The sequence below is a fragment of the Balaenoptera musculus genome, chromosome 2 (assembly GCF_009873245.2).
Source record: "Balaenoptera musculus isolate JJ_BM4_2016_0621 chromosome 2, mBalMus1.pri.v3, whole genome shotgun sequence".
Lineage (NCBI taxonomy): Eukaryota > Metazoa > Chordata > Mammalia > Artiodactyla > Balaenopteridae > Balaenoptera > Balaenoptera musculus.
Window position 1 is genome coordinate 89,873,526 of NC_045786.1, and position 24,699 is coordinate 89,898,224.

A 24,699-nucleotide genomic window follows, 5' to 3' on the forward strand; every position below is an offset into this window, starting at 1 on the left:
TGTCCCTGTAGCACTGGACTGATTTCTGCTTCCCACCATTCTCTCCTTTCCACCTTCCTTTGAACCAGGGGAACTCTCAGGAGGCATTCACTTGGGCACTGCTTCACCCTTCCTGATTTGGTCTGGCCTGGAATGTTAGTGCCATTTGTTTTTCTCTGCCTGGTTTCCCTGTCTTGATTTCTCAGTGAGCAGCAACATCCAAAGAGGTGACTGATGTTTTTCGAAATAAGAGAAATTAAGAAATAACTCAAGCTCCCAGAAGCTAATTATGTATATGCCTGTTAACTTCTCAACTGTAAAGTAGCTGAAATATTAACCTTGTGTAATGTATAAGGGATACAGACTAGGCTATTCTGTGTGCAGGATGGCCTGAGGCACTTTAAGGGTTGTGGGCTGAGGATCCTAAAAAGCCCCCCTGCAAGAATTCTGTCTTAAAGTCTTAAATGATCAATCAGTTGATGGTGAGTGGGGAAAACCATTGGTACCGCATGGGCAGGAGACTCAGCTTTTGAGAAAGGATAAAGTTAGCTTAACTTCATTTTGACCTTGCCTAACTTCTTTAGGGTGGTGACGATTGAATCTAGAAAGACTCTTGAAAGAAAAGAATGTGCTTATCGTAGAAAATATAGGCATCTTCTCTGGAGAATCGTTCGCCTTTACCGTCCGGCCGCTCTCCCGGGCCCTTGGTTTCCCCCGCCGCGTCCCTGAGTCCCGGCAGGTCGCCTTCGGGCCAGGGCAGCCGGGGCCGGGCCTCACCGCTAGCGGTGCGCTGCACTTGGGGAACCACCGTTCCTCTTGTCGGGAACCGCGGACCCATCCGCAGCCTTGAGCCAAAGCCTGGGCGGAGTATCAGCCTGCTGAAGCGCCGCTGCCGCCGGCCCAGGTCCCGGTCTCGGTCCCGCCCTGGCCCCGCCCCTCCGCGCCCTGGCCCCGCCCTCTCCTCCCCGCGGCCCAACGGTCGCCCCGCGACTCAGGCCCCGCCCCCCGGGCGCCCGTGGCGCGCCGGCGCCTGCGCAATCGCCTCCGAGCGCCCGGACCGGGATGGCGGCCGTTTTGGAGTCTCTGCTGCGAGAGGAGCTGTCGGTCGCAACCGCCGTGCTGTGGATCGCGCGCAGCGCCCAGAGTTCGGAGGTAACAGCGTCGACACGCCCCCAGGCTGGCCCGAATCTGCTTCCCGCGGGAGGTACCACCCCTCCCGTCCTCTTCCTCTAGGGTGCCTGGCTGTCAGCCCGGGCCGAGTGCGCTCCAACTAGGGGCCGCTACCCCCGGCCGCCCACCCAGCTCAGCGCGCCCTGCGGCCCCGGCTGCTTGCGGCCCCGGGCTGGCAGCTGACCCTCTCGCCCCTCGCTGCTTCTCCCTCAGGATGACTCCGGGGAGGCGGCCGCGCTGATCTCACTTCGGCCGCTGCGGAAGGAATTCGTGCCATTCCTGCTGAACTTCCTGAGAGAACAGAGCAGCCGCGTCCTCCCGCAGGGCCCCCCAACCCCCGCCAAGGCCTCGGGCTCCTCGGCAGCCTTGCCAGGGAGACCCGGGGGCCCGCCGCGGGGCGGCCGCGGGGCGCGCAGCCAGCTCTTCCCTCCGACTGAGCCTTCGAGCGCCACCGCCGCTGAGGCCCCTTCGGCCCGCCGTGGGGGCAGGAGGCGGGGCCCGGGGCCGGCCCGTGAGCGAGGAGGCCGCGGCTCCGGGGCCCTGGAGGAGGGGGTCAGCGGGGAGAGCCTGCCCTGGGCCGGGGGCCGGAGGCCCAAGAGCTCTGGCAGCCCCGGCAGCCCCAGCCTCGCGCGGTCTGATCCGCCAAACCTCAGCAACCTGGAGGAATTCCCTCCTGTAGGCTCGGTTCCCCCCGGCTCTGCAGGGTGAGAATCAGCCCTCATCCGGGAGATGGGTGGCACGAAGGCTCTACTAGGGGAGTTAATAAACTAAGGCTGGGTGCTCCGTAGTAGAGCGTGGTGATGGCTAGAAGGTTGGGGATGAGATAACTACAGTGGTGAGGGGCATTTTGCAGGGGGTCCAGGCTGCTGTGGTGGAGGTGGTGGTGGAGGGGGAGATGCTTGAAGAAAGGAATATCAGAAAAACCTGTGGCTACTCCTCAGCAGGACCAAGCCTTCACGCAGGATCAACCCAACTCCGGTGAGCGAAGAGCGGTCACTCTCCAAGCCCAAGACTTGCTTCACCTCACCCCCAATCAACTGTGTCCCCAGTTCACAACCCTCAGTCCTGGACACTAGCCCTTGGGGCCATGGCCTTCCCCCAGGGTGCAGAAGTCTGCAAGAGGAGCGGGAGATGCTCAGGAAGGAGCGGTATGGCCTTGTTGCTCCCTGGGACGTCAGCTTCCTCTGTGGGGGATTGGCAGGGCTTTTCCCTGTGATTGATTTGTCCCCTGGGAACCCTGGGTCTGTTTCCTGGGCTGTGGATGTCTCTTTGAGGAACCTGAGTATGGCTGTGGAGCGGAAGGCAGGCTGACTACTCATGACATTTCTCTTTCCCCATAGCTCTAAGCTGCTGCAGCAGTCACCTGCTCCCGCCTGTCCCACCCCAGAATCAGGATGTCCTCACCCCAGCCGGACAGGAAACCTCACAGCTGAACCCGCTGACCCTGCCAGAGTATCTTCCCGCCAGCGTCTGGAGCTGGTAGCCCTTGTCTACTCTTCATGCATTGCAGGTGAGTGAGAGCAAAGGGCCCTGAAATGGAGATACTTGTAGAACCACAGGTTAAAAGAATTGATAAGGCATGTAGGACTGAGCCTTGGTTCTGAATGGTGTTCAATACCCTGGAGTTTCTTTTCTTATCTAGAAAACCTGGTACCAAACCTCTTCTTGGAGCTTTTCTTCGTCCTTCAGCTCCTTACTGCCCGGAGGATGGTGGCTGCCAAGGACAGTGACCTTGAACCAAATCCAGGAGCCGTAGGTTGGTGCACAAGCCTCTTTTTGAGAAATGGGGTCTGGAAATGAAATCATTCTTAGCCAACAACTTGGTACTGTCCTTCTAGATTCCCTGGAAAGCCCTCTGTTCCAGAGTGTCCATGATTGTGTCTTCTTTGCAGTGCAGGTTTTGGAGCATCAGTTTCAGTGAGTTTCCCCAGTGGAGGTATTTGAGCCTTATTCCCATTGTCCACTTGGTTCTCTTGTTACTTGGGGTACATGCTTGTGCTTGACACAGGTGTAGTGACCCTGGACCTCTTCCTACACGTAACCTTCAATTTTGTGTCAAGGCTATGAATTTAGCCCTTGAAAGAATCAAACTGCCCCCGGTGGTCTTGGTAGCTGACCTTTGGGTTTATCTAATGTTTCTGCCCTGCTCTCTTGTTCGCTGCTCCATAAGGTCTCTCTCATTTCCTTCCCCTTTGCCTTCATCATCTTTAATCCTTTGCCCATGACTTTTCTTCATGTACCTGCTCCATGCTCCGGGTAACACGCTGTGTGGTGTGCAGGTGCCAGCTTCCTATTTTCAGTCTGTCCCATTCTTGGTCATTTGTGCTCTTGTCCCTGTAGCGTTCTTTCCCACCTGGACAAAGGGACCTTGAAGCTGTTGGCTGAGAATGAACGGCTACTGTGCTTCTCACCAGCTCTGCAAGGCCGCCTGCGAGCTGCCTACGAGGGCAGTGTTGCCAAGGTAGTGACCCCATCTTAGACATCGACTAGCCTGGACCTGACCCTTTCCGGTCTCATAACTCAGGCAGCCCAGCTCACATCACTGTAGTGTCATTTGCACTGGAATGGGGATGAAGTTTTCTGAGCATGAACTCTGCCAGCTTCAGTCCCTAATTGTCACTGCCATGTTTTAGGTCTCTCTGGCGATGCCACCTTCTGCACAAGCTGTCTCCTTTCAGCCAGAAACTGACAATCGTGCCAACTTCTCCAGTGATCGAGCCTTTCATACTTTTAAAAAACAGAGGTGATAAGAAAAGGGAACTTTGGGGGAAGGGGATGAAGAGGATTTTCTCTGGGATAGGCAGCCTGTGTCATTTTCATAGAAACTAGGAGTTTGACACTAACAGGTGGTAGTTTAGCACTACCAGGCCCTTCCTGGCAAACATCATAAGGGCCACTTAGCCTCATTCTGTTCATGCCCGTGGACTTGAACCTCCGACCTTAGCAGCCTTCTCACAGGTGTATGACTCTAGTCACAGGGTTCTCAGACGAGAGTGCCAGATCAACTTTAACTGCCCACAGAAGTATGTGAAGCATGTGGTGTACTGCTCCCGGGTCTGTAGCATTATCACACAGAGAACCCTGGAGAGGATAAGAAACGGGGCTGTGGATAGTCCTGTCCTCAGTTCTTCTGAGCTAGGGAAGGCACTCCTGAGAATGAGTTAGGCCAGCTGTGCTTCAGTTGATCGGGCATTCTTATGTGTCTGTCAGGGACGTGTTTTATGAGGTGCTTCGAGAGTGGGAAGATCGCCATGAGGAGCCCGGCTGGGATTTTGAGAAGGGCTTGGGCAGCAGGATCAGGTACGTGCTCACACACCGGTCACCTTGTCTTTCTTGCTTCCAGCAGTGAGCAGCTTAGTGGTGCTTGGGTGGCTGATTGGAGGAAGGCTTTTCCTTCCAGGGGAAAGCTGTTTTCTTCTATCCTACTTAATCTCTCCAGATACTGCCACCTCTGCCTCTACTCAAAAGGGATTTGTCTCTCCAGCTCCTTCCACTCAGAAATCACTCATACTTGCTCTGTGATTGCAAATGCTTGAAAAAGTGGAATGCTCTTATTTCAGGTTGCTTGAGTTTTGGCCCAAGTTTTAGACCCTTTCCAACCTCCATTTTCTCCATTATCTTATTTGACAAATACAGATAACTTTGCATAGCTAGATAACTAGGATACAGAAAGAATATCCTCTTGTCTACATTGGTCATGAAGCTCACTGGCGCTCGGTGTAGACTGAAGATGAGAGGGGTGGTATTATTTCATGTTTGGTTAAGTGTATCTCTACACTTAAGTTTCCCATATCCTGTGCCAGCCGGCTCTGGCAGAGGTCTGCTCAAGCCCCTGGTAAAGGGCTGAAAGGCCCAAGGGTTGGCTTGTTCTCTCAGATCTTTCTCTCCCTCTTCCTCCTTCCATCACACTCCATCCCTGCCTCTTATTCCTCAGAGCCATGATGGGTCAACTCTCTGCAGCCTGCAGCCACAGCCATTTTGTTCGACTTTTCCAAAAACAACTTCTCCAGGTAATAGCCCCAGCGGGAGACTGATGGATCTACAGTGGACAGTATGTATTACAGGCAGCCAAGTAATGGCTGGCACTGTGGGATAGGGCAGGCAAGCAGGCAGGCCCTTGGCTGGAGATTGAACAAGAGTTCTGCTCTTTGGGTGGTGGTTGAAGCTCAGGAAGCCAGAGAGGAGCCGGAGCGCTCTCTCCCATGCCCTGCACCTCCTGCCTCCCCGGGCCTCCTCGGACACCCGGCTCTCCTGGCCTTCCTTCAGCACTTCACTACTTTCTTGCCCTTGATTTGTGCTGTGGTAGAAAGAGCACAGGGTTAGGACTCAGGTCTGGTTTCAAATCCTAGCTCTTGTGATCCTAGGCAGATGTTGAATCTTACAGGTTCCGTTTCTTCACCTGTAAAAATAAGAATATAATCCAGACCTCAAAAAACACATCTGTGGCACATGATACAGGGTTCATCGCTTCCTCCTCATTTTGTTCAGTCCTTGTTTCCAGAAAAACTCACTGGTTTTTTGATTTCTCTCTTTCTCCCCCTGCCCCAGATGTGTCAGAGTCCTGGTGGTGCTGGGGGCACTGTCTTGGGCGAGGCTCCGGATGTGTTAAATATGCTTGGAGCTGACAAGCTGGGGCGGTTGCGGCGCCTGCAGGAACGGCTTGTGGCCCCTCAGAGCAGTGGGGGGCCCTGCCCACCCCCCACCTTCCCAGGCTGTCAGGGCTTCTTCAGGGACTTCATCTTGAGTGCCAGCAGGTAAAGGTCTCCTGTCTTGCAGAGAGTGGGGGCAGAGGCCAGAAGAGGTTTGTGTTCACAGAAGGGCAGCGTTTTCTCTCCTTTGCCTGGAATATAACAGGGTGGGACTGGGTGTTGCCTGGGCTCCTTCTAACTCACACTTCCTGCCTCCATTTCCCTTCTCATTCTTTCACCCGTGAAGGTAACCTCATTGGCCTCCTCTGTCTACCCTGCTGAGCCTTTCTGTCTGGAGCACCTCTTCTCTATTCTGGTCCTTCCTACACTTTTTCCAGTACCTTTATTCCCCCCTCCCCTTCATAGCTTCCAGTTTAATCAGCATCTCATGGATAGCCTGAGTTTGAAGATCCGGGAGCTCAACAGCCTTGCCCTGCCTCAGCCTGAGCCCAGTGACGAAGACGGGGAGTCGGACGTGGACTGGCAGGTTAGAAAGCAGAAGGGAGATGACGGGGTTCTGACCCGGGGGGAGGGGTATTTTCAAGAAGAAATCTGTAACAGATTTGGCTTTTTTTTTTTTTTAAGATTTTTTTGATGTGGACCATTTTTAAAGTCTTTGTTGAATTTGTTACAATATTGCTTGTGTTGTATGTTTTGGTTTTTTGTCTGTGAGACATGTGGGATCTTAGCTCCCCGACCAGGGATCGAACCTGCACCCCCTGCATTGAAAGGCGAAGTCTGAACCACTGGACCACCAGAGAAGTCCCACAGATTTGGTTTTGTTCTAGAAGCCTTATGCTTGGGACCTTTTACTTCTTGATGCCCTGCAGGGTGAACGGAGGCAGTTTGCTGTGGTGCTGCTCAGCCTGAGGCTTCTGGCTAAATTCCTGGGCTTTGTGGCTTTCCTGCCATACCGGGGGCCTGAACCACCCCCGACCCGTGAGCTCCAGGACACCATTCTGGCCCTGAGGAGCCAGGTGATTGGGGGCTCTGGTAAGGAGGGAGCTGGGAGGAGGGGCAAGGCAATGGCGTTAGAAGGCTTCCCCCAGCCCCTGGGACTGACCCACCCACTGACTGACGCTGGCCCTGCCAGGTGCCCCCGGTCCTGGATGTGCGGGCTCTGCTGCAGCAGGGGCTGCGGGCCCGCCGAGCAGTGCTCACGGTGCCCTGGCTGGTGGAGTTCCTTTCCCTGGCTGACCACATTGTCCCCATGCTGGACTATTACCGCAGCGTCTTCACTCTCCTGCTGCACCTGCATCGGTGAGTAGAGAGAGAGCAGACTTGAGAGAACGGTGCGGGGAGAACATTGCTGAGGCTGCCGTTTATGAAGAGGGTCAAGCAGCCTGTGCTTCCTGTGTGGTACCGTAGCCGTAACTGACCCTCAGAGAAGAGGCCAGGCCTTGATCCACAAGGAAAGACAGTGGGCAGTTATTGAATATTTGCACTTTGATTGGCCCTTTTCTATTCCTACTGTGGCCCAGCTCAGAAGGGAGTACAGATCTGGGAGGGGTGATGAGACCTGGTTTCTTGTACAACAGCAGTCCCTTTTAGGTCTGCTTTTGAGAAGTACCTTCCCAGTGATAGCTTTCTGTTACTGCATTCCATTTCTTTCTTTGCACAGATTCCATTCACACCCTCATTTACCTTTTAGGAGCTTGGTCTTGTCAAAGGAGAGTGAAGGGGAGATGTGTTTCCTGAACAAGCTGCTGCTGCTGGCTGTCCTGGGCTGGCTTTTCCAGGTTGGTGGCGTGAGGGTCCAGGTTGGAGAAGGGGGGTGACTACTGTGGCTGAAGACAGGGAAAGGGAGGATGTATGAGTCTGAACAAGGGCGGGGCCAGAAGGTGAAGGTTCAGAGGAGGGGTAGGGATTGCCATAGTTTCAGAGGAAGGTGGCTTTGAACCTGGTGTCCAAACCCTGGAACCATGAGGTAGGAGGTGTGACGCATCTCTAAAGTGCTGACTTGCACTTCCCTGATCTCTTGCCAGATTCCTACAGTCCCTGAGGACCTGTTCTTTCTGGAAGAGGGTCAGTTGGATGCCTTTGAGGTGGACACAGTAGCATCAGAGCATGGCTTGGTAAGTGTTGGGGTCAAGCCAGAGCCATGGGAAGCACAAGAGTAAAGGAGGCAGGCTGCCCGGTAGGGCCCAGCAGGAGACAAGCCAGAATAGAGACTGAAGTCTTTTATGTAATTCTCTTACCTGACCACCCCGTTTCTGGCACACTGGGGAGGAAGGGAAGCCTGCCTTCCCAACACTGGCCTGTTCTCTCCCCCAGGACAGCATGCCTGTGGTGGACCAGCACCTGCTCTACACTTGCTGCCCCTATATTGGTGAGGATACTGGTCTCCCCTCAGAGGGTCCTTGGTCCTTGGCCTGTTCCTTCATGAGTACCCAAAAGGCACCCTGTGGGCCCAGCACCCCAATACGTTGTTCTGTTCTTAGGCGCTCCCTGGTGCCTCAGTCTTTCTATTCCATAAATGCTTAAAAGTCAAGATGCTGGGGAGGGTGGGACGGTTCTGGAACTTAAACACTTGGGCTTCTCTGATGCAGGAGAGCTCCGCAAACTGCTCGCCTCCTGGGTATCAGGAAGCAGTGGACGGAGTGGGGGCTTTGTCAGGAAAATCACCCCCACCACCACCACCGGCCTGGGAGCCCAGCCTCCCCGGACCACCCAAGGGCTGCAGGTAGGGGGCAGGGCGGAGGCCCGGGGGCCACGCAGTGGAGAAGGGAAAGCGGGCCCTTCACTGCCCTGTCCCCTCCTCCCGACAGGCACAGCTGGCTCAAGCCTTTTTCCACAACCAGCCGCCCTCCCTGCGCAGGACCGTGGAGTTCGTGGCAGAGAGAATCGGCTCGAACTGTGTCAAGCATATCAAGTGAGGATGAGTTGGGATTGGGAATGGAGGTGTTGAGGGTCCCCAGTCTCATTTCCTTACGATTTTCCCCTTTATAACACCTTGTTGCCAAACTGAGGAAAGTCAGCTGAGGGGTAGCGGGTGATAGAGGACAAGGGCCAGGTGGGACGGGGGGAGGCTAAAATTGCTGACATTCTTTCAAGTTAGTTCTGACCAGGTTTCCTTGAAGTTGCAGCCCCTTTCCGATTCACCCTTTCCAACTACCTCAAAACCTTGCTGTTCCTACTGCAGGGCCACGCTGGTGGCAGATCTGGTGCGCCAGGCAGAGTCGCTTCTTCATGAGCAGCTGGTGACGCAGGGACAGGAAGGGGGAGATCCAGCCCAGCTGTTGGAGATCTTGTGTTCCCGGCTGTGCCCTCACGGGGCCCAGGCGTTGACCCAGGGGCGGGAGTAAGACGCCAGTCTGTTTGAATCCTCTCATCTCCGCTCTCCTCTTAGCTTTTCCTTTCCTGTCCCTTTTTCCTCTTTTATACTCATCCTTTATTCCATGTCCTCTCCCCACCCTGCTTTTTTTGTGCTTTTTTTGCCTGCTCTGTAGGCTCTTATCTTGGTTTTTAGAGGTTTTAGGGCCCAGAGTCCAGAGTTGAATTGGAAGGGCATCTGGGGTGGGGCCGGAGGGCTGAGGGTGCCTTCCCCTGAGGCAGAGCCCTCCCAGCTCGGGCGATTGGTGCACTCGGGGCGTTTCCTTCTGTGGGCCAGGCTGACGCATCTAGACATCACTGACCTCTGTCTCCTTTCAGGTTCTGCCAAAAGAAGAGCCCTGGTGCCGTGAGGGCATTGCTCCCTGAGGAGACCCCAGCAGCCGTACGTAGGAAGGAGTCCTGGGGTTAGCAGGCTGGGCGGTTGGTTGGTGGTGGGAGAGGAGTGCTGCGGGGTTGTGTGTGTGAGGCTTCTGGTGGCAGGTGGGTCAGTCCTGGACTTGGGCATTCGTCATTGTCCTAAGTTGTCCCTGACTCAGAACTTCTGTGTCACAGGTTCTGAGCAGTGCAGAGAACATTGCTGTGGGGCTTGCAACAGAGAAAGCCTGTGCTTGGTTGTCAGCCAACGTCACAGGTAAGGTCCAGGGAGGGGGAGTGGCTGCCCAAGTTTTTCAGAAGTGGACTGGCAGGAAGTTGGAGGCCATGTGGGGGAGATAGGACTCAGAGCCAGCTGGTAACAGGGAAGGGCATGGGTTGGCATGGTGAACCTGTGCAGGGCTGCTTTGATGACCCCTTTTCTGTCCTCCCTCTGACTTGCAGCTCTGATCAGAAGGGAGGTGAAAGCGGCTGTGAGTCGCATGCTTCGAGCCCAGGGTCCTGAGCCAGCTGCCCGGGGGGAGCGGAGGGGCTGCTCCCGTGCCTGTGAGCACCATGCTCCCCTCCCCTCCCACCTCATCTCCGAGATAAAAGTACACAGCTCCCTACTCCCTTCGGCTCCCCTCCTCCCTCTCCCTGCTCTTTTCCTAGTCTCCCTCCTCTCTCCCTCAACTCCAGTATTTGTGTGGCAGCTTTCTGTGTTGCCCAGCTGGTTCCCATTTTGTTACTGAATGGGATTAGGTAGGGCAGAACTGAATTGAATGGTTTTCGTAACTGCTGTTCTCTGACTTCTGTACTTGAATCACCCAAAAAGGTGAAAGGGAAAGGGGTAGATGTGAAAATTGTTGACTGAGTACACGTTACACAGATGATGATGGGAGTGGGGTAGGGAATGGCTGTCCAGTGCAGTAGGAAAGTCTCTGAGGAACAGTCATTGCAGCATTGGGATATGATTTCAGAAATGTTCTCCTATGTGGGAGGTGATGCTTGTTTAGTTACAGGCAGTAAGAATAATCTATCAATGCTCTTAATTTGATAAAAAAAATTTTTTGATACTGTCTAGAGCAGGAGTCAGCTGACAACCCGTGGGCCAAATCCAGCCCGCTGCTTGTTTTCATAAATAAAGTTTTATTGGAACACAGCCATGCTTGTTCATTTACGAATTGTTGGGCTGCTTTCGTGCTTCAGCAGCAGAATTGAGTGGTGGGGGCAGAGTCCTAAACTAGTGACCCAGATCTGGGGTAGTAGTGTGAGAATAAAGATTTGGAATAGGGACTAAAAAAGAATGACTAAAATTAGAAGAGTAAGAGGGAGAAGAAAACTCTCAGCAGCCATTAGCTACTGGTTTTCAACATGCAGAGGATTTCTGTACTGAAACCTCGACTCTCCTGAGAAGATGAACAGAGAATCATGAGGGACAGAAAATAGTACGACATGTACACGACAGGACAGTTCCCCTGAATGCTTTCAGAATAAGATGCTCTCTGGGAATTGGCTAGGTATGACTTTGTCCCAAGATGAGTGCCGTCTCTTGAGCTCTCTGGCAGCGCGTTGTCCCTTGGCTTACCTGCTCCATCTGTTCCTTTGTTGTCCACTTGGTTGCTTCTCCCAGCTGTGCTGTCCTGCCCAAGCCCCAAGTCTAAGGGCACCTTTGCCCATTACTTCACCCCAGGGCCCTGTCTTCCTTTTCCTTCTGCCTCTTTCCACTGGCTCATCCCCACCCCAAGCCACATTCTCTGTGGCCTCCTTGGCCCTGGCCTGGCATGAAGCCTTACTCTGCTTCCGCCCCTCTCTCCAGGACGTGCTCTCTCTGGCCGTGGGGCCCCGGGACCCTGAGGAGGGAGTTTCCCCAGAGCATCTGGAGCAGCTTCTAGGCCAGCTGGGCCAGATGCTGCAGTGCCGCCAGGTGAGACATGGCAAGATGCTCTTATGTATCCTTGTCCAGCGCCTAATAATCAGAGCTGCACTGGCTTGGGGCTGCTGCTCTAAGGCTGGTGCTAATGTCCAAGGTCTCCCTGTTTCCCCCCAGTTCCTGTGCCCACCTGCTGAGCAGCATCTGGCAAAGTGCTCTGTGGAGTTAGCATCCCTGCTTGGTATGGCTCCTTTTTATCACATCACTCTGTTGCCAGATCCCCCAGTTCTCAGGGTGGGGTACAAGCAAGATTACAAAACAGAGCTTTTTTTACTCTGTGTCCTCCCAGGGCCACGTGACCCTGCCTCCACTTCTTAGAGCTTGGCATTCCTCTCTCCCCATAGTTGCAGATCAAATTCCTGTCCTAGGGCCCCCGGCACAGCACCAGCTGGAGAGAGGGCAGGCTCGAAGGCTCCTGCTCATGCTGGTTTCCCTGTGGAAGGATGACTTTCAAGTGCCGGTTCCACTGCAGCTGCTGCTGAGGCCAAGAAACGTGGGGCTTCTGGCAGCCACTCGGCCAAGGGAGGTGAGCCAGAGAGGTGGGGGGAGGGGGGCAGGTGGGCTTCTGAGAAGCCTCTGCAGTCATGTGTTTCTCCTCCCACCCCCACCCCAAATGTTATTAGCTGGTTTAGTCCCCCCTCGCAGAGGCTGTGCTTTATCTTCTGCGCTCAGACTCCCTTAGTCTCGTCTCGTCTCCCCCTCCTCCCTCAGCAGCTCTGTCCTTTGTATCAGGGTCGCTGTGCAGTCCTCCTAGCCACCCTGACCTCTTCCTCCGTGTGTGTTGCAGTGGGACCTGCTGCTGTTCTTGCTCCGGGAGCTGGTAGAGAAAGGCCTGATGGGACGGATGGAGATAGAGGCCTGCCTGGGCAGCCTCCATGAGGCCCAGTGGCCAAGGGTAAGGAGTCCTCGTCTCCTTTTACCTGGAGAGAGAACAGGTGTCATATGTCCCTTTTATCCTGAAAGGGGGCAAGTGATGGGGTCTGGCATTCTTAGGCTCTTCCCAAAGCTCAGTGGATTTTGTCAGATTTCTTGAGGACCACCCTGAAATGAAGTGGCTGCTCTGGGGGGCCTCCTTCACACTTAAGTATCTATTGTATGAAGGACTGTGTCCATGGAGGAAGGGAAGATGGAAGGCAGATAGTGCATGGCATAGTGAGTGTGGGGTTTGTGGTTTTTTTTTTTTTTTTTTTCCTTGGCCACGCCACACGGCTGGCAGGATCTTGGTTCCACAACCAGGGATGGAACCCGGGCCCCAGCAGTGAAAGCGCCGAGTCCTAACCACTGGACCACCAGGGAATTCCCAAGTGTGGGTTTTTAAAATCAGAATAACCTGGATTTTAATCTCAGCTAGTCCTTAATGTTATTGTGATTTAGGGCAAAGTAATTTTAGTTTCTTCATTCATAAAATGGGAATAATTTAGACCTCTGGGGTTCTTCAAGATGAAATAATGTGCATATTAAGTACTCATTAGTGGTTTTGAGCTTCCCATTAGAGTTCACTCTCCCTGCCGGAACTTGAGCATCCTAGAGTACTAATGGGACAAGGTTTCCAAGTCCATTTCCAGGTAGAAGGCAGTTGGGAAAAAATAAAATAGGTTGTCTGGTTAGCTAGGGCTTGATATTTGGGATTGATTTTTAGTAAAAAGGGTGAATTATGTGTCTGCCTTTTCTGTCATCTTTCTGCTTATTCCAGGATTTTTCTGAAGAATTAGAGGCACTGTTCAACCTGTTTCTAGCTGAACCCCACGTGCCACAACCTCAGCTAAGAGCTTGTGAGCTGGTGCAGCCAAATCGGGGGACTGTGCTGGCCCAGAGCTAGGGCTGGGAAGCGGCCCTACCTTGTGCATCTCGCCAGAGCGCTGGAACCCAGCCTGACTGTGCCTCGGGAGGAGGCCCCAGAGCCACCCCAAGTGCCCACCCTGACCCTTGCTGGTGTGGAAGTAGCTCAGTCTGTCATCAGGCTTCCTGCTCACGTGTGCAGGAAGAGAGTGGCAGCCTGGCATCCCAGCGACTGTGGGCTCACCATCCCAAGTCCTAAAGGAAGAAGGAGGGGGTCACCCGATTCAGGATTATGGTGGAAGAACCTAGAGACTCCAGTCCTGGAGAAGAAGAGTTGGCATTTATTATGAAATGATGTGTGGGGGCTTGTCGACACCAGAGTCAAGCCCCACTTGCTGCTGTCCCAGCATCTCTTAGAGCTTTGTGGTTTGGGAAATCATGACAGAGACAAGTGACTTCTGCTTAACTTGTGAGTAAAGTTAGTTAAACATGAATCTCGGGAGTCTACATTTTCGTACCACCAGGAGCTGGACTGCCATCTCCTTAAAAACGTATAACAGATGTGGGGCTTGCCCGACAGAAACCTGCCTTTTACCTTGCACCCCGCCTGCCTTCAGTCCCGTGCAGGTAGTAACTTTTGACTCTAGCTCCATCCAGGGGCCAAGCACGGGCAGAACATTAGAGCTTTTTAAAATAAACTGTTTTCTTTACCAAGGGCTTCATGTCTAGTTATTTTCACCTTGTCCCTGTAAAAGGCTGCAAAGTCTCAGGTGGGCTTGGAGGTGGGCATTGACAGGGTAGAGCTGTCCCATTGGTTGGCCACTTAGCAATGCCTAAATATTCCATCACGTGAGACCCTGCAGGCCAGAGAGCCTTGGGCCCTTGTTAGGCCACTGCCAACAGTATTGACTTCTGTTCAACTCCCTTTAAAGGTTTAGGATGTGTGAAGTTTCTACTCACCAGATACTGCCCACTTGTGATGCTTGCTTGGGGGGCTGGGGGTGTTTGATTTGGCTCAGAACAAAAGCATTCTATGTGTCTATAAATGATGCACCAATTTTGACTAAGCAAGCACTACCTTGATAATGCGCATTAAATTCACTCTTCTAAAATTCATGGTTTTTCTACTTTGGCAGTGTGTGCAGAGAGATTCAGTCTCTGTCAGGGGAAGGAGAGGGTACTCAGTGAACCCTCTTGAAGTGGCTTGCAAAATCTGTCTTTGCATATATGTGTATTTCTTAAGAGAAAATTTCCCAGCTGTCAAAGAGGTCTCCAACCCAAGGAAGGGTAAGATGCTCTGGGTCTAAAGAGGTCTGCTGTATGACTTCAGTAAATCCAGCTGGGAGCCCTTACAGTAGGTCCCATCAGCACAGAAAGTTAAAAATGGGGGTTTGTCTCACACCACTTTGTAATCATGCTTCTGCGCAGTCAGGCAGTGACCATCCCTTCCCCTCAGCTCATCCTAATCAATAAGTTTTTGCATCTGAACCTTTTTTTCTTCATCTCTTCATTTGTCCTTTAAATCCAACTTATACTATAGCAAATTCTGGAAGTTCTGAATGCTTGGGAACCAAAACATTTTAAGAAATATTTTATCTTTCTGCACCCATCAGGTGTGGCTGAACGAAAGCACTGCCCCAGGAAGCTGAGCCCTGAGGTAAGCAGACACCCAGCTCCTTCAGACACCCAGCTCCATGTGAGGTGAGGCAGGCAGGCAAGCATGGAGGAAAGCCTGAAGCCCCAAGGATGCCGAGTTTAAAGCCCACTTAGTTAAACCGCACAGGCCCAATTCAGGAAACAACGCTGGCCCGTGTGAACCTTAAGGGTTTACTTTAGGCAGGCAGTAAGATAAGAAAGGAATTACAGAGACAAGCAGCTAATGAACTAGTGAACTCATTAGTATTTAGGTTGTTTTCCATATACCTGCTCTCTACCAGTATCAGTGGTTTTCAAAGTGTGGTCCCCAGACAAGCAGCCTCATCATCACCTGCAACTTCCTAGAAATACAAATATGTGGGCCCCTCTCCACTCTTCTAAATCAGAAACTCTAGGGTGGGGGCCATCCTGGGGTGTAACAAGTCCTTCCGGTGATTCAGATGCACAATAAAGTCTGAGAACCACCTGTCTTAACCAAAACCTGACTCCTCCTTGATCATTTGGAGCCAGGTCCCTGGATTATCCTTAACACCTCTGCATTTTAGTGTAAGATCAGCCTCAGTTAATGTTCTTTAGATTTGCTGACTCACATGCCTGCCTTGTGGCTTTTCTAGTTTAGGGGATACAGTCACCTCCAGGCTAACCACCGTTCAGATTCCCATTGCTGGCTCTACCTCAGAAGCCCTAGAGGTGCATACCTGTTAAAGAGCTTCCTTCCAGGGGTCTGTGGTCACCGTTGAGTGTGGCAGTGGAATCTGTTCTGGAATCCTCCCTCATGTTCGTATTTGGGCTACAGCTGGCCGTAGCTGGGCAACTAATCTGGTTGCTCTTTATGTGCAAAGCAGTGCTGAGCTCATGGGAAACACTCAATACATATGTGTAAACTATATAGCTTGAAACTGGGCCATGAGTAATTACTGCCATCATAATCACCAGGCTGAACTCTGAGCTCAAACGACACACTTAGGCTATCCCAGGGTAGTCTTCACTGAATACAAGTACACATTGGACTTTTGAATCAGTGGTCTTAGAGATTCATATGAAGAGAGATGGGAGTACATAAATAGGGTGTTAAATATATCAAGTGTAACCAAAAAAATTAACCAGAAAAATAAGTTTAAAAGCAATCAAAAAAAAAAAAAACCTTCAGTAATATATAAATAACTTAATCTGAGGTAAGAGAAAAACAAAATCCTGCAGATACTTTTAGAAAAATAAACCTCTGCTGTACTATACAGAAATTTACCTTTTACCACATCTTCTCAATCCCCATATGGTCACCCTCTTCCACCAAAAACTCTGGGCACCAGAACTGAAGCTGAGAATCTCTCCGACCCCTGCACTTCAGGTAACCATACAGAATATTCAAAGCTCGAGTTCAGCCAGGCTAAGTTACAAGAAAACTGAACCCATTCTCCATCCCATCCTAGAATAGAAGGGGCTACAGCAGTGTGTGGAATGCTCAAGAGACCACTGAAGGCTGGGACCAAGTCTCTGAGTGAGGTAAGGAATGGAATTGCGCTTCCTCCTAACAAATCACTTACCTCCTTCTAGGAGGTCCATTATCTTCCTTCCCGTCTCCAAAAGACAGTTTTTCATCTCTGAAATAAGAGATGCCCGCGCCCCACCCCAAGTCCTCCTCAAAGAGCTAGGCCCCCACCCTAACCCCAAATCTATCCAGCCAGTTTCTACAGTGGTCTTCCCATTCTTCTGAGCTCTGGAGTGGTGGCTCCGCGACAGAGCATTACTCTATACTCCTTACTGGGGCCAAGACCCAAACAATTGTCTTCTGTGAGGGAAAGGAAGAGGGGGGCAAAGCAAAAATTAATAATAAAGCATTTTGTAAAAATTCAAGGAGGAGAAACAATTCTAAATCAGTGTTCTGGTTTGTGCAGCTGTTTTTTTAAACCGTTTTCTGTTTCCTAACACCCCATCCCACAGTGGAGCTGACTGCTGGAGCACATTCTGAGCAGAGTCTTGGCCAATGGCTCCTGCTTCCCTACCAGCCCCAGGGCTGCGCCGAACTAAGTAAGCACCATGTCAGAGCACTGCAGGCTCCCAGCTCTGCTGGCTGTGTCCAGTCCTGATCCTGGAGTGTGGACCCTGCCATAGGGTCCCAGAGACGGGAAAAAAAGGTGAGAAATCCAAAAAGGTGAGTTGAGCTTCATTCACTCTGGACAGCCAGGAGCTCAGGCCCCCTCGCTCCACAGAGGTGCCAGCTGTGACCAAGTACTGACTAGGTTTCGCTGGCAACTCGGGGCTGAGTGCTGTCTGCCCAGTCGGCCACAGCAGGTAGCCTCGGCTCTTCTTACATCAGGATACGGAGAGTAACAAGAGCTGCTCCAGCATCTCTGGGGCGTCCTGGAGCGCCATCTTGACCGTGAGATGCTAACTACCAAGGAAGGAAGCCAGTCTGGCTATAACCAGCGGCTGCTGTTTGATGAAGGAGCTTAGGAGCTGAGGGGGGAATCCTGGAGCACCAAGTTCTACCTGAAATAAACCAGAGAGAGAAGAGTCAAAGGTGCAGACAGACCCAAGGGAGTGCACCGGGGCACACTTCAGCCATACGCAGTCACCCCAGGCTGCTGGGATTGGAGAGGCTCTGAACTGAACTGTCTACAGCCCTGTGCTCTGCTGTTCAGATCTAGGCAAAAGCTTCACTTCCCAATGACAAAAGGTCAAGTCAGGGAACTGAGGGTGCTGCTCTGCCTCACAATGACCATCTATCTCCTGAGGACCCTGGGAACAGCCAGCGGATGTAGGCCGCCAGGCTCTGGTAAGAGCAGCTTTAGAAGAAGGTTGATCAACTCTGCCTCATTCCTTCCTCTCTGATTCCCCACTGATTTGTGACCCAAGAAACCCTTGAGTCTCCAGCTCTCAGGCCATAGGTCCTGGGTACTGAAGGATGTTGAACAGCTATACAGAAAGCTCCATGGGGCTGGGGTCAAATCAAGGCATGCTGTGAGGCCAGCTGCACATGGTGAATCACCTGGGCCAAGTAGATGACTCTGGTGATCTCCTTCCCTTCCACAGTGAGGGGCTGCAGGATCCAGGCACTGGGCAGGATCTCCCCTCGGACCATCTCCCTGCTGGGTCTCGGCATGGACGCATCATACACAGACTGAGCTGCCATGATAGACAGTTGCCCCTGGAAACAGAGCAATGTGAGTTCAGCCTACGTGATATGGGAGGGACAGGGACAAACGGACAGGCGCTAGTGCAGTCAGTACCGTGGAAGGCAACACTGGGCCAGCCTTCAAGCCACCCCCACCCTGGCCCAACTTGCCCTCCTTCCCCCAGAGGACCTGATGCCCACAAAGATTGCTTCTCACAACACGCCAGTCCAAGTTCCTCCCACAACATCTTTACCACCAGCAAGGCAGGCACCTCTTTGGCGTCCACGCAGACACAACAGAAATCCCGTGGCTGCTTCAGTGCACACAGGGTGGTATTGCACACCAAATACACTGGAGGGGCAGGGATGCAGAAAGTCAGAAGGTACAGGGACAGACCGAGTTCTGCCCTGTGACACCCCATCATTCCACAGCCTGACACCCCGCTGGACCTAGCCTGAGTTCCCGGCCTCCCGAGAGCACTGCCTCTGACCCTGCTGCCTCTGTCCCCTGGGCTCACCCAGGTTGATGCTGTTGGTCACCCGCTGATGCAGCCTCGCTGTCTGGATGGGCTTGTGGTACAGGGGCCACAAGGTGGGGTCACTCACAGCTGCCCACACGTGAGACAGTGGCTGGGACACCACGCCAGCCCCCAGGAAGCCATGCCGGGTAGAAGAAAACACCTTGTAGTACAGTTGCACCTCCTGCTCCTCGCCCTGATGGCTGGGGGAGACACCAAGGGTGGGGAAGAAGAGGAGGGGATGAAAACTGGGTTCTGGAGTCACAGAGGAAGAGCTCACGGCGAGGGACTCAAGGAAGCCGGCGTGGAGAAGGGAAAGGAGGAGAGAAGGCGAGCAGGGCCACAGGGAGAAGACACTGTGCAAAGGAACTTACTTCCAGCCAGCTGCTGCCCGGCAGCTGAAGAGGTTGTTCAGATTATCTGAGCAAGCAGCCATTACCTGGGGACACAGTGACCACACCCAAATTAGTGGGCACGGTTGGTACAAAGCAGACTCTTGGATTAGTCCCTCAGGCCAGCATTTACTGAATTCCCCGCTTTTGTAGATACAGAGCTGCTGAAGAAGCCCTCATCGGCCCTGGTCCTTCCCTCCTCTTTCTTCCTCCCCACCCAGCAGCGTCGGCTACAGGAAACCTCACATCAGCCATAGAGATGTCCACGATGTGCTTGGCCAAATCCTTGTAGTAGGAGGAGAAGGAGGTCCCCAGGCTGGACAGGCTGGACGGAGAACAGCAGCAACTGCCCACGGAGGCTCTGCGGCCTACAATGAATAGGTGGAGGCTCTTGAGACGGCACGAGCGTCAGGGCCTCACAGCAGCAACGGCCTCCTGAGGGACAGTGGCTCCCCAGGATCTAGCAGACCTCAGCCCCAAAGTCCCCACCACTCACTGCAGGCTGAGGTTTTCCAGGCAGAGCCGGCCAGGTTCAGCTGACTGTTCCTCACTGCAGAGCGGCCCCACACCTCCCCTATCCAGGAGTCTCTGGAATCAGGCAAGTTTGTGTCCCCCTGTAGAAGAGAAGATGCTTAGGGCCAGAGCAGAGGCAGGGAGAGAGCAGAGCACCAGAAAGCCAGTGCAGAATTATCTCCTCTGCCTCTGAACAGCACCAAACAGCTTTCAACATAAAGGCTCAAGTGAAAAGGTCTTCCCTGCTGGATGCCCTTGAGAAGTCAACCGCAATAGAAACCAGTCCCCTGGAGAGTTTCCTTGTCCTTCAAGCCACACGCTCAAGGTTGCTTGTAGGAGAGTTCCAACAGGGATCAGAATGAACTGGGACCTGATACAATGGGGTACCAGGGGTCAGTGGGTGGGGCGCCCCCTGTGCCACTGCAGCAACAGGAATGAGGCCATTGCTGGAGCTCTGTTTAATGTGGGCAGCAAACAAAGCCCAACTGGGAGGTGGGAGGTGGGATGGGGAAGAAAAGTGACGGGCTGTGAGAAAAGCTTGACCCTTGGCCCCAGCCCCAAGTACAGCAGCTAAGCCAAAGGTCCTAATTTGGAACCAAATGGGGATGATCCTCTGGATCTGCAATACAGCCACCACACCTTTACTACAAGCAGCTCCTCAATGACATGACCCTTGACCTCTGCTGGATCTAACAGGCACCCACTATCCTACCTCTATCATCGGTTCCTAACCTAGTGCTACTTTAAAAAAAAGAAGTGAACAAAGATATTCTGTCTCCATCTTTACGTCCTTTCTTCCTGCTGCAACATCCAAGTGGTCTCTCCTACTTCAGGCAGATTGAGATTTTGTGCCACCTTCTTAAGAACCTTTCACTACTGATCATCTCTTTCTTCACTTATTGCCTCCACCTCTCCCTCTTCACTAGATTCTTCATATCAGCATTTAAGCATGCAAAAATTTCTCCCACGTTTAAAAACTTTCCTCTACAGGCATCTTTGCTCTTTTGTCCTTTACAGATAAACTTGAAATGATTGTCACCGTTTGCCATCTCCCACCTCTTATACCCTTCTGAATGCACTCAAGTCTAGCCTTTGCTAGATCCATGTGCCTGGATGTGGTGAACAGGTCCCAGTCCTCATCTTACTGAGCATCTCCCTTTCACTTGCTTCCTGTATCCCTGGGATCTTGGCTTTCTATCTCTCTGGGTGTTCCTTCCCAGTTTCCTTTGTTGGCTCATCTTCCCCAAACATAAGTTGATTTATTGGGATTCTTTCAAGACTCGGGCCTAAGCCCTCTTCTCGCTCTATAATATACTCCTGTGTGATCCCATCTGTTCCCAGTGCTATACTGATGACTTCCAAAAGTAAATACGTGTGGATTAATCGATAAATATTGCTGAGATGACAGGGTCACCATCTGAAGAAAAGGTTACATCAGACCCATTTCATACATCTTGCCAAAACAAATTACTTATGCTTTGTGGCTCAAAAATATACAGGATGGGGGAGAATTTAATATTACTATGAGAAAATTTTTTTTTAAATTTAATGATCTCATAGTGCAGAAATGCCTTTCTAAACAGGGCACAAACTCCAGAGGCCCTGAAAGAAAAGATTGATAAAAACTAGATTAACATATCATAAAAACAAACAACTAGGAAAGAAACACTGGCCTCTCAAATGGCAAAAGGATAACTGTCTTAATATAAAGAAAGGCCACCAAAAACAAAAGGAGAACAACCTAACAGAAATGGACCCAGTACACTGGCAGGCAGAGCAAAAAGCCAAAGGGCTCTTAAATATCTGAAAAGGCACTCCATCTCAGACACAAGAGAATTGCAAATTAAACCTAAAATGAAATACTATTTTATGCCTATGAGATTCACAAAGATTGAAGGAAAAATTCACAGATATTCTTTCATTTAAATGGCAATAAACATTTTCAAATATGAACTCAGAGAACCTAGAGAATATAGTGCCCTTGAGTCTTTCTTGAAGAAATCACAAGAAGAATTACTAGGGTAGAAAAAAGAATGTATGCCAAAGAACTGCAAATGAGCAGAGTCCATTTGATCTAGCACGAGAACTAGAACTCTGAATACAAACACTGTAAACAGTATAGAAATACTGTAACAAAAGGTAATGAGAAAAAATGAGAGAAGGTGGAAATACACTGATTTCCTCATGGTTTACAGCCAGGGTGAAAAGAAAACTGCTAAATCAAGAAATAAAGACTATTTAAATATATAAAAGTGATGATGAAAGGGAAAAAAAGGCTTCCAAATTACCAGAAAGAAGAAACATATACACCCCCAAAGCAAGGAAAACACAGACCACAAATGAAGATAAACAAGATTTTTAGAAGCCAATGGAATATTCATGACCAAAACCCTCAAATATAAAAAACAGAAATTGTACTTTCTCTGAAATCATACATTCTCTCAACACATGGCAAACTTGAATATTAATAACAGGGCTTCCCTGGTGGCGCTGTGGTTAAGAATGCACCTGCCAATTCAGGGGACACGGGTCTGAGCCCTGGTCTGGGAAGATCCCACATGCCGTGGAACAGCTAAGCCCGTGCACCACAACTACTGAGCCTGTGCTCTAGAGCCTGCAAGCCACAACTACTGAGCCCTCGTGCCACAACTACTGAAGCCTGTGTGCCTAGAGCCCATGCTCTGCAACAAGAGAAGCCACCATAATGAGAAGCCTACACACCGTAATGAAAAGTAGCCCCCACTCGCTGCAACTAAAGAAAGCCCACGCAGCAACGAAGACCCAACGCAGCCATAAATGAATAAATAAAGTTCCCTTAAAAAGAAAAATAACAAAATCAGAAAACATGAGGACCTTTCTACCAAAAAGTTTTTTAAAACTCTTAACAACAATTGGGTAAAGAAGAAATACAAACTGAAATTTCAAAATTACTATAAAGCAAAGATTATATACAGATATATATATATATATATGTGTATATATATATATATATATATATATATATATATATATATATATATATATCTCACAACTTGTGGGATACAACTAAAGCAGTGCTCAGATGGAAAGTTTTAACTTCAGATATTTACATCTATGAAAAAGAATAAAAATAAATGAATATTATGAACAACTACATGCCAACAATTAGATAACTCAGATGAAATGGATGAGTTCCTAAAAAGACACAAACTACTGAAACTGACTCAAGAAGAAATGGAAAATCTGAATAGACATTTAATAAGTAAATTTAGTAATCAAAAAATCGAAAAAATTCCCACAAAGAAAATTTCAAGATGGGATAGCTTCATTAGTGAAATCTACAAAGCATTTAGAGAAGAATTAACACCAGTCCTTCACAGTTCTACCAAAAATAGAGGAGGGAACACTTCTCAACTCATTCTATGAGGCCGAGATTACCCTGATAAAACCAAAGACATCAAGTAAACTACAGACCAATATCCCTGTGCATTTAAACAAATAAATCCTCAGCAAAATAACTAGTAAACTGAGTCTAGCAACATATAAAGAGGATATATACCATGACCAAGTGGGATTTATCCCAGGAACACAAAGTTAGTTCAACATAGAAAAATCAATGTAATATATTAATAGAACAAAGGAAAACACCCACATGATCATCTCAATAGATGCAGGAAAAAGTATTTAAATCCAACACCTTTTCATGATAAAAACACTCAATAAGCTAGGACTAGAAGGAAATTTCCTCAACTTGATAAAGATTATGTACGAGAACCCCACAGCTAACATACTTAATAGTAAAAACTGGATGGTTTTCTCCTAAAATCAGTAACAAGACAAGAATGTCTGCTCTCACCACTTCTATTTAACATGGTACTCAAGATTCTAGCCAGGGCAGTTAGGCAAGAGAACAACAACAACAACAACAAAAGATAGGATATTCTATATACAAGGTCATATCACCTAAGGAATCCAATAAAAAATAAAGAAGACCTGAATAAATGAAAAGATATCCCATGTTCATGAATTGAAAGACTTAATATTGTTCAGATAGCAACCCTCCCCAAACTGATCTACAGGTTCAATGCAATCCCAATCAAAATCCCAGCTGACTTCTTTTCAGAAATTGAAAAGATTATCCCTAAAATTCATATGTACAGTCAAGGGACCCAGAATAGCCAAAACAATCTTGAAAAAGAACAAAGTTGGAAGACATATACTTCCTGATGTCAAAATCTACCACAAACCTAAACAGTTATCAAGACAGTGTGGTATTGGCCTAAGAATAGATACATAATTCAATGGAATGGAATGAAGAGTCCAGAAATAAATCCACACATCTATGGTCAGTTAATCTTTGACTAGGGTGCTGAGACAATTCAATGGGAGAAAAGACTGTCTGTCTGAACAAATGGTGCTGGGACAACTGGATATCCACATGCAAAAGAAAGAAATTTGATCCCTAATTCTCACTATATACAAAAATTGATTCAAAACAGATCAAAGACCCAAATGTAGGAACTAAAACTATACAACTACTAAAAGAAAATATAGGCATAATCTTTATGACCTTGGATTGAGCAAGTGTCTTAGATATGAAACCAAAAGCACAAGCAGCAAAAGAAAAAAATAAAGTAGACATGATCAAAATTTATAAATTTGTGCTTCAAATGACACCATCAGGAGAGTGAAAAAACACACAAAATAAAGAAACTTTTTATAAATCATATAACTGATAAGGGACTTATACTAGAATATATAAAGAACTCTTTGCCTTAATAATAAAAAGACAACCCAATTAGAAAATGGACAAAAGATGTGAAAAGACGTTGCTCTAAAAAAATTTATAAATTTATAATAAGCACATGAAAAGTTCAACACCATTAACCATCAGGATGATGCAAACGATGAGGTACCACGTGATATCCCACTGGGATGAATATAATTTAAAAGATGAATAATAACAAATGTTGGCTAGGATGTGGAGAAATACATTGTTTATACACTGTTGATGGGACTGCAGAATAGTGCAGCCACTTTGAAACAGAGTTACCCTATGATCTCAGTCCAACTCCTAGGTAAAACCCAAGAGAAGTGAAAACACGTCCACACAAAAACTTGTACATCAATGTTCACAGGAGCATTATTCATAATAGGCAAAAAGTGGAAACAAACTAAATGTCCATCAACTGATGGACAAATAAATGTGATAGTCACACAATGTGATATTATTAGCCATAAAAAGGAATGAAATTCTGATACATGCTACAAGTGGATGAACCCTTGTTGTGGG

At 49.7% G+C, this 24,699-nt stretch overlaps 2 protein-coding genes across 10 annotated transcripts in view; one reads left to right on the forward strand and one right to left on the reverse strand.

Annotated features, from left to right (window-relative positions):
- The first annotated feature begins 997 nt into the window (after positions 1–997).
- CDAN1 (codanin 1) lies at positions 998–17,013 on the forward strand. Of its 7 annotated transcripts, XR_005018858.1 has the most exons (31): positions 1,022–1,131; positions 1,363–1,853; positions 2,091–2,297; positions 2,490–2,659; positions 2,792–2,905; positions 2,988–3,066; positions 3,490–3,610; positions 3,783–3,892; positions 4,360–4,449; positions 5,084–5,159; positions 5,698–5,903; positions 6,204–6,324; positions 6,668–6,814; positions 6,931–7,097; positions 7,489–7,576; positions 7,823–7,912; positions 8,112–8,166; positions 8,387–8,520; positions 8,606–8,709; positions 8,980–9,138; positions 9,489–9,552; positions 9,723–9,801; positions 9,987–10,135; positions 11,341–11,448; positions 11,572–11,635; positions 11,799–11,980; positions 12,242–12,349; positions 13,148–13,702; positions 14,847–14,890; positions 16,200–16,392; positions 16,831–17,013. XR_005018858.1 is itself a non-coding variant. In XM_036844346.1 (28 exons), exons 1-28 carry the CDS (start codon positions 1,042–1,044, stop codon positions 13,271–13,273), a joined length of 3,699 nt encoding a protein of 1,232 aa, XP_036700241.1. In that variant the 5' UTR covers positions 998–1,041; the 3' UTR covers positions 13,274–13,943. The 7 variants fall into 7 exon arrangements, 2 of the variants coding, with proteins under 2 accessions (XP_036700241.1, XP_036700240.1); XR_005018860.1 differs by having other exon boundaries at positions 998–1,131; positions 16,200–17,013; XR_005018859.1 differs by having other exon boundaries at positions 2,094–2,297; positions 16,200–17,013.
- STARD9 (StAR related lipid transfer domain containing 9) overlaps positions 16,776–24,699 on the reverse strand; it is a 130,507-nt gene continuing 122,583 nt past the window's right edge. For all 3 annotated transcript variants that reach the window (XM_036844333.1, XM_036844332.1, XM_036844331.1), the window contains 7 exons: positions 19,411–19,528; positions 19,161–19,282; positions 18,897–18,961; positions 18,523–18,725; positions 18,277–18,356; positions 17,879–18,037; positions 16,776–17,379 (listed from right to left, as the gene is read on the reverse strand). In XM_036844333.1, the coding sequence (XP_036700228.1) occupies positions 17,278–17,379; positions 17,879–18,037; positions 18,277–18,356; positions 18,523–18,725; positions 18,897–18,961; positions 19,161–19,282; positions 19,411–19,528 (849 nt within the window). In that variant the 3' untranslated portion in view covers positions 16,776–17,277. The remainder of the gene's footprint in view (positions 17,380–17,878; positions 18,038–18,276; positions 18,357–18,522; positions 18,726–18,896; positions 18,962–19,160; positions 19,283–19,410; positions 19,529–24,699) is intronic.

Excerpts from the sequence above, each read along its gene's own strand:
- CDAN1 (XM_036844346.1), top strand. The coding sequence starts at position 1,042 with ATGGCGGCCGTTTTGGAGTCTCTGCTGCGAGAGGAGCTGTCGGTCGCA. Across the intron at positions 1,854-2,090 it reads GTTCCCCCCGGCTCTGCAGG|CAGGACCAAGCCTTCACGCA; the intron begins GTGAGAATCAGC and ends GCTACTCCTCAG. Across the intron at positions 6,815-6,930 it reads TTCTGGCCCTGAGGAGCCAG|GTGCCCCCGGTCCTGGATGT; the intron begins GTGATTGGGGGC and ends TGGCCCTGCCAG.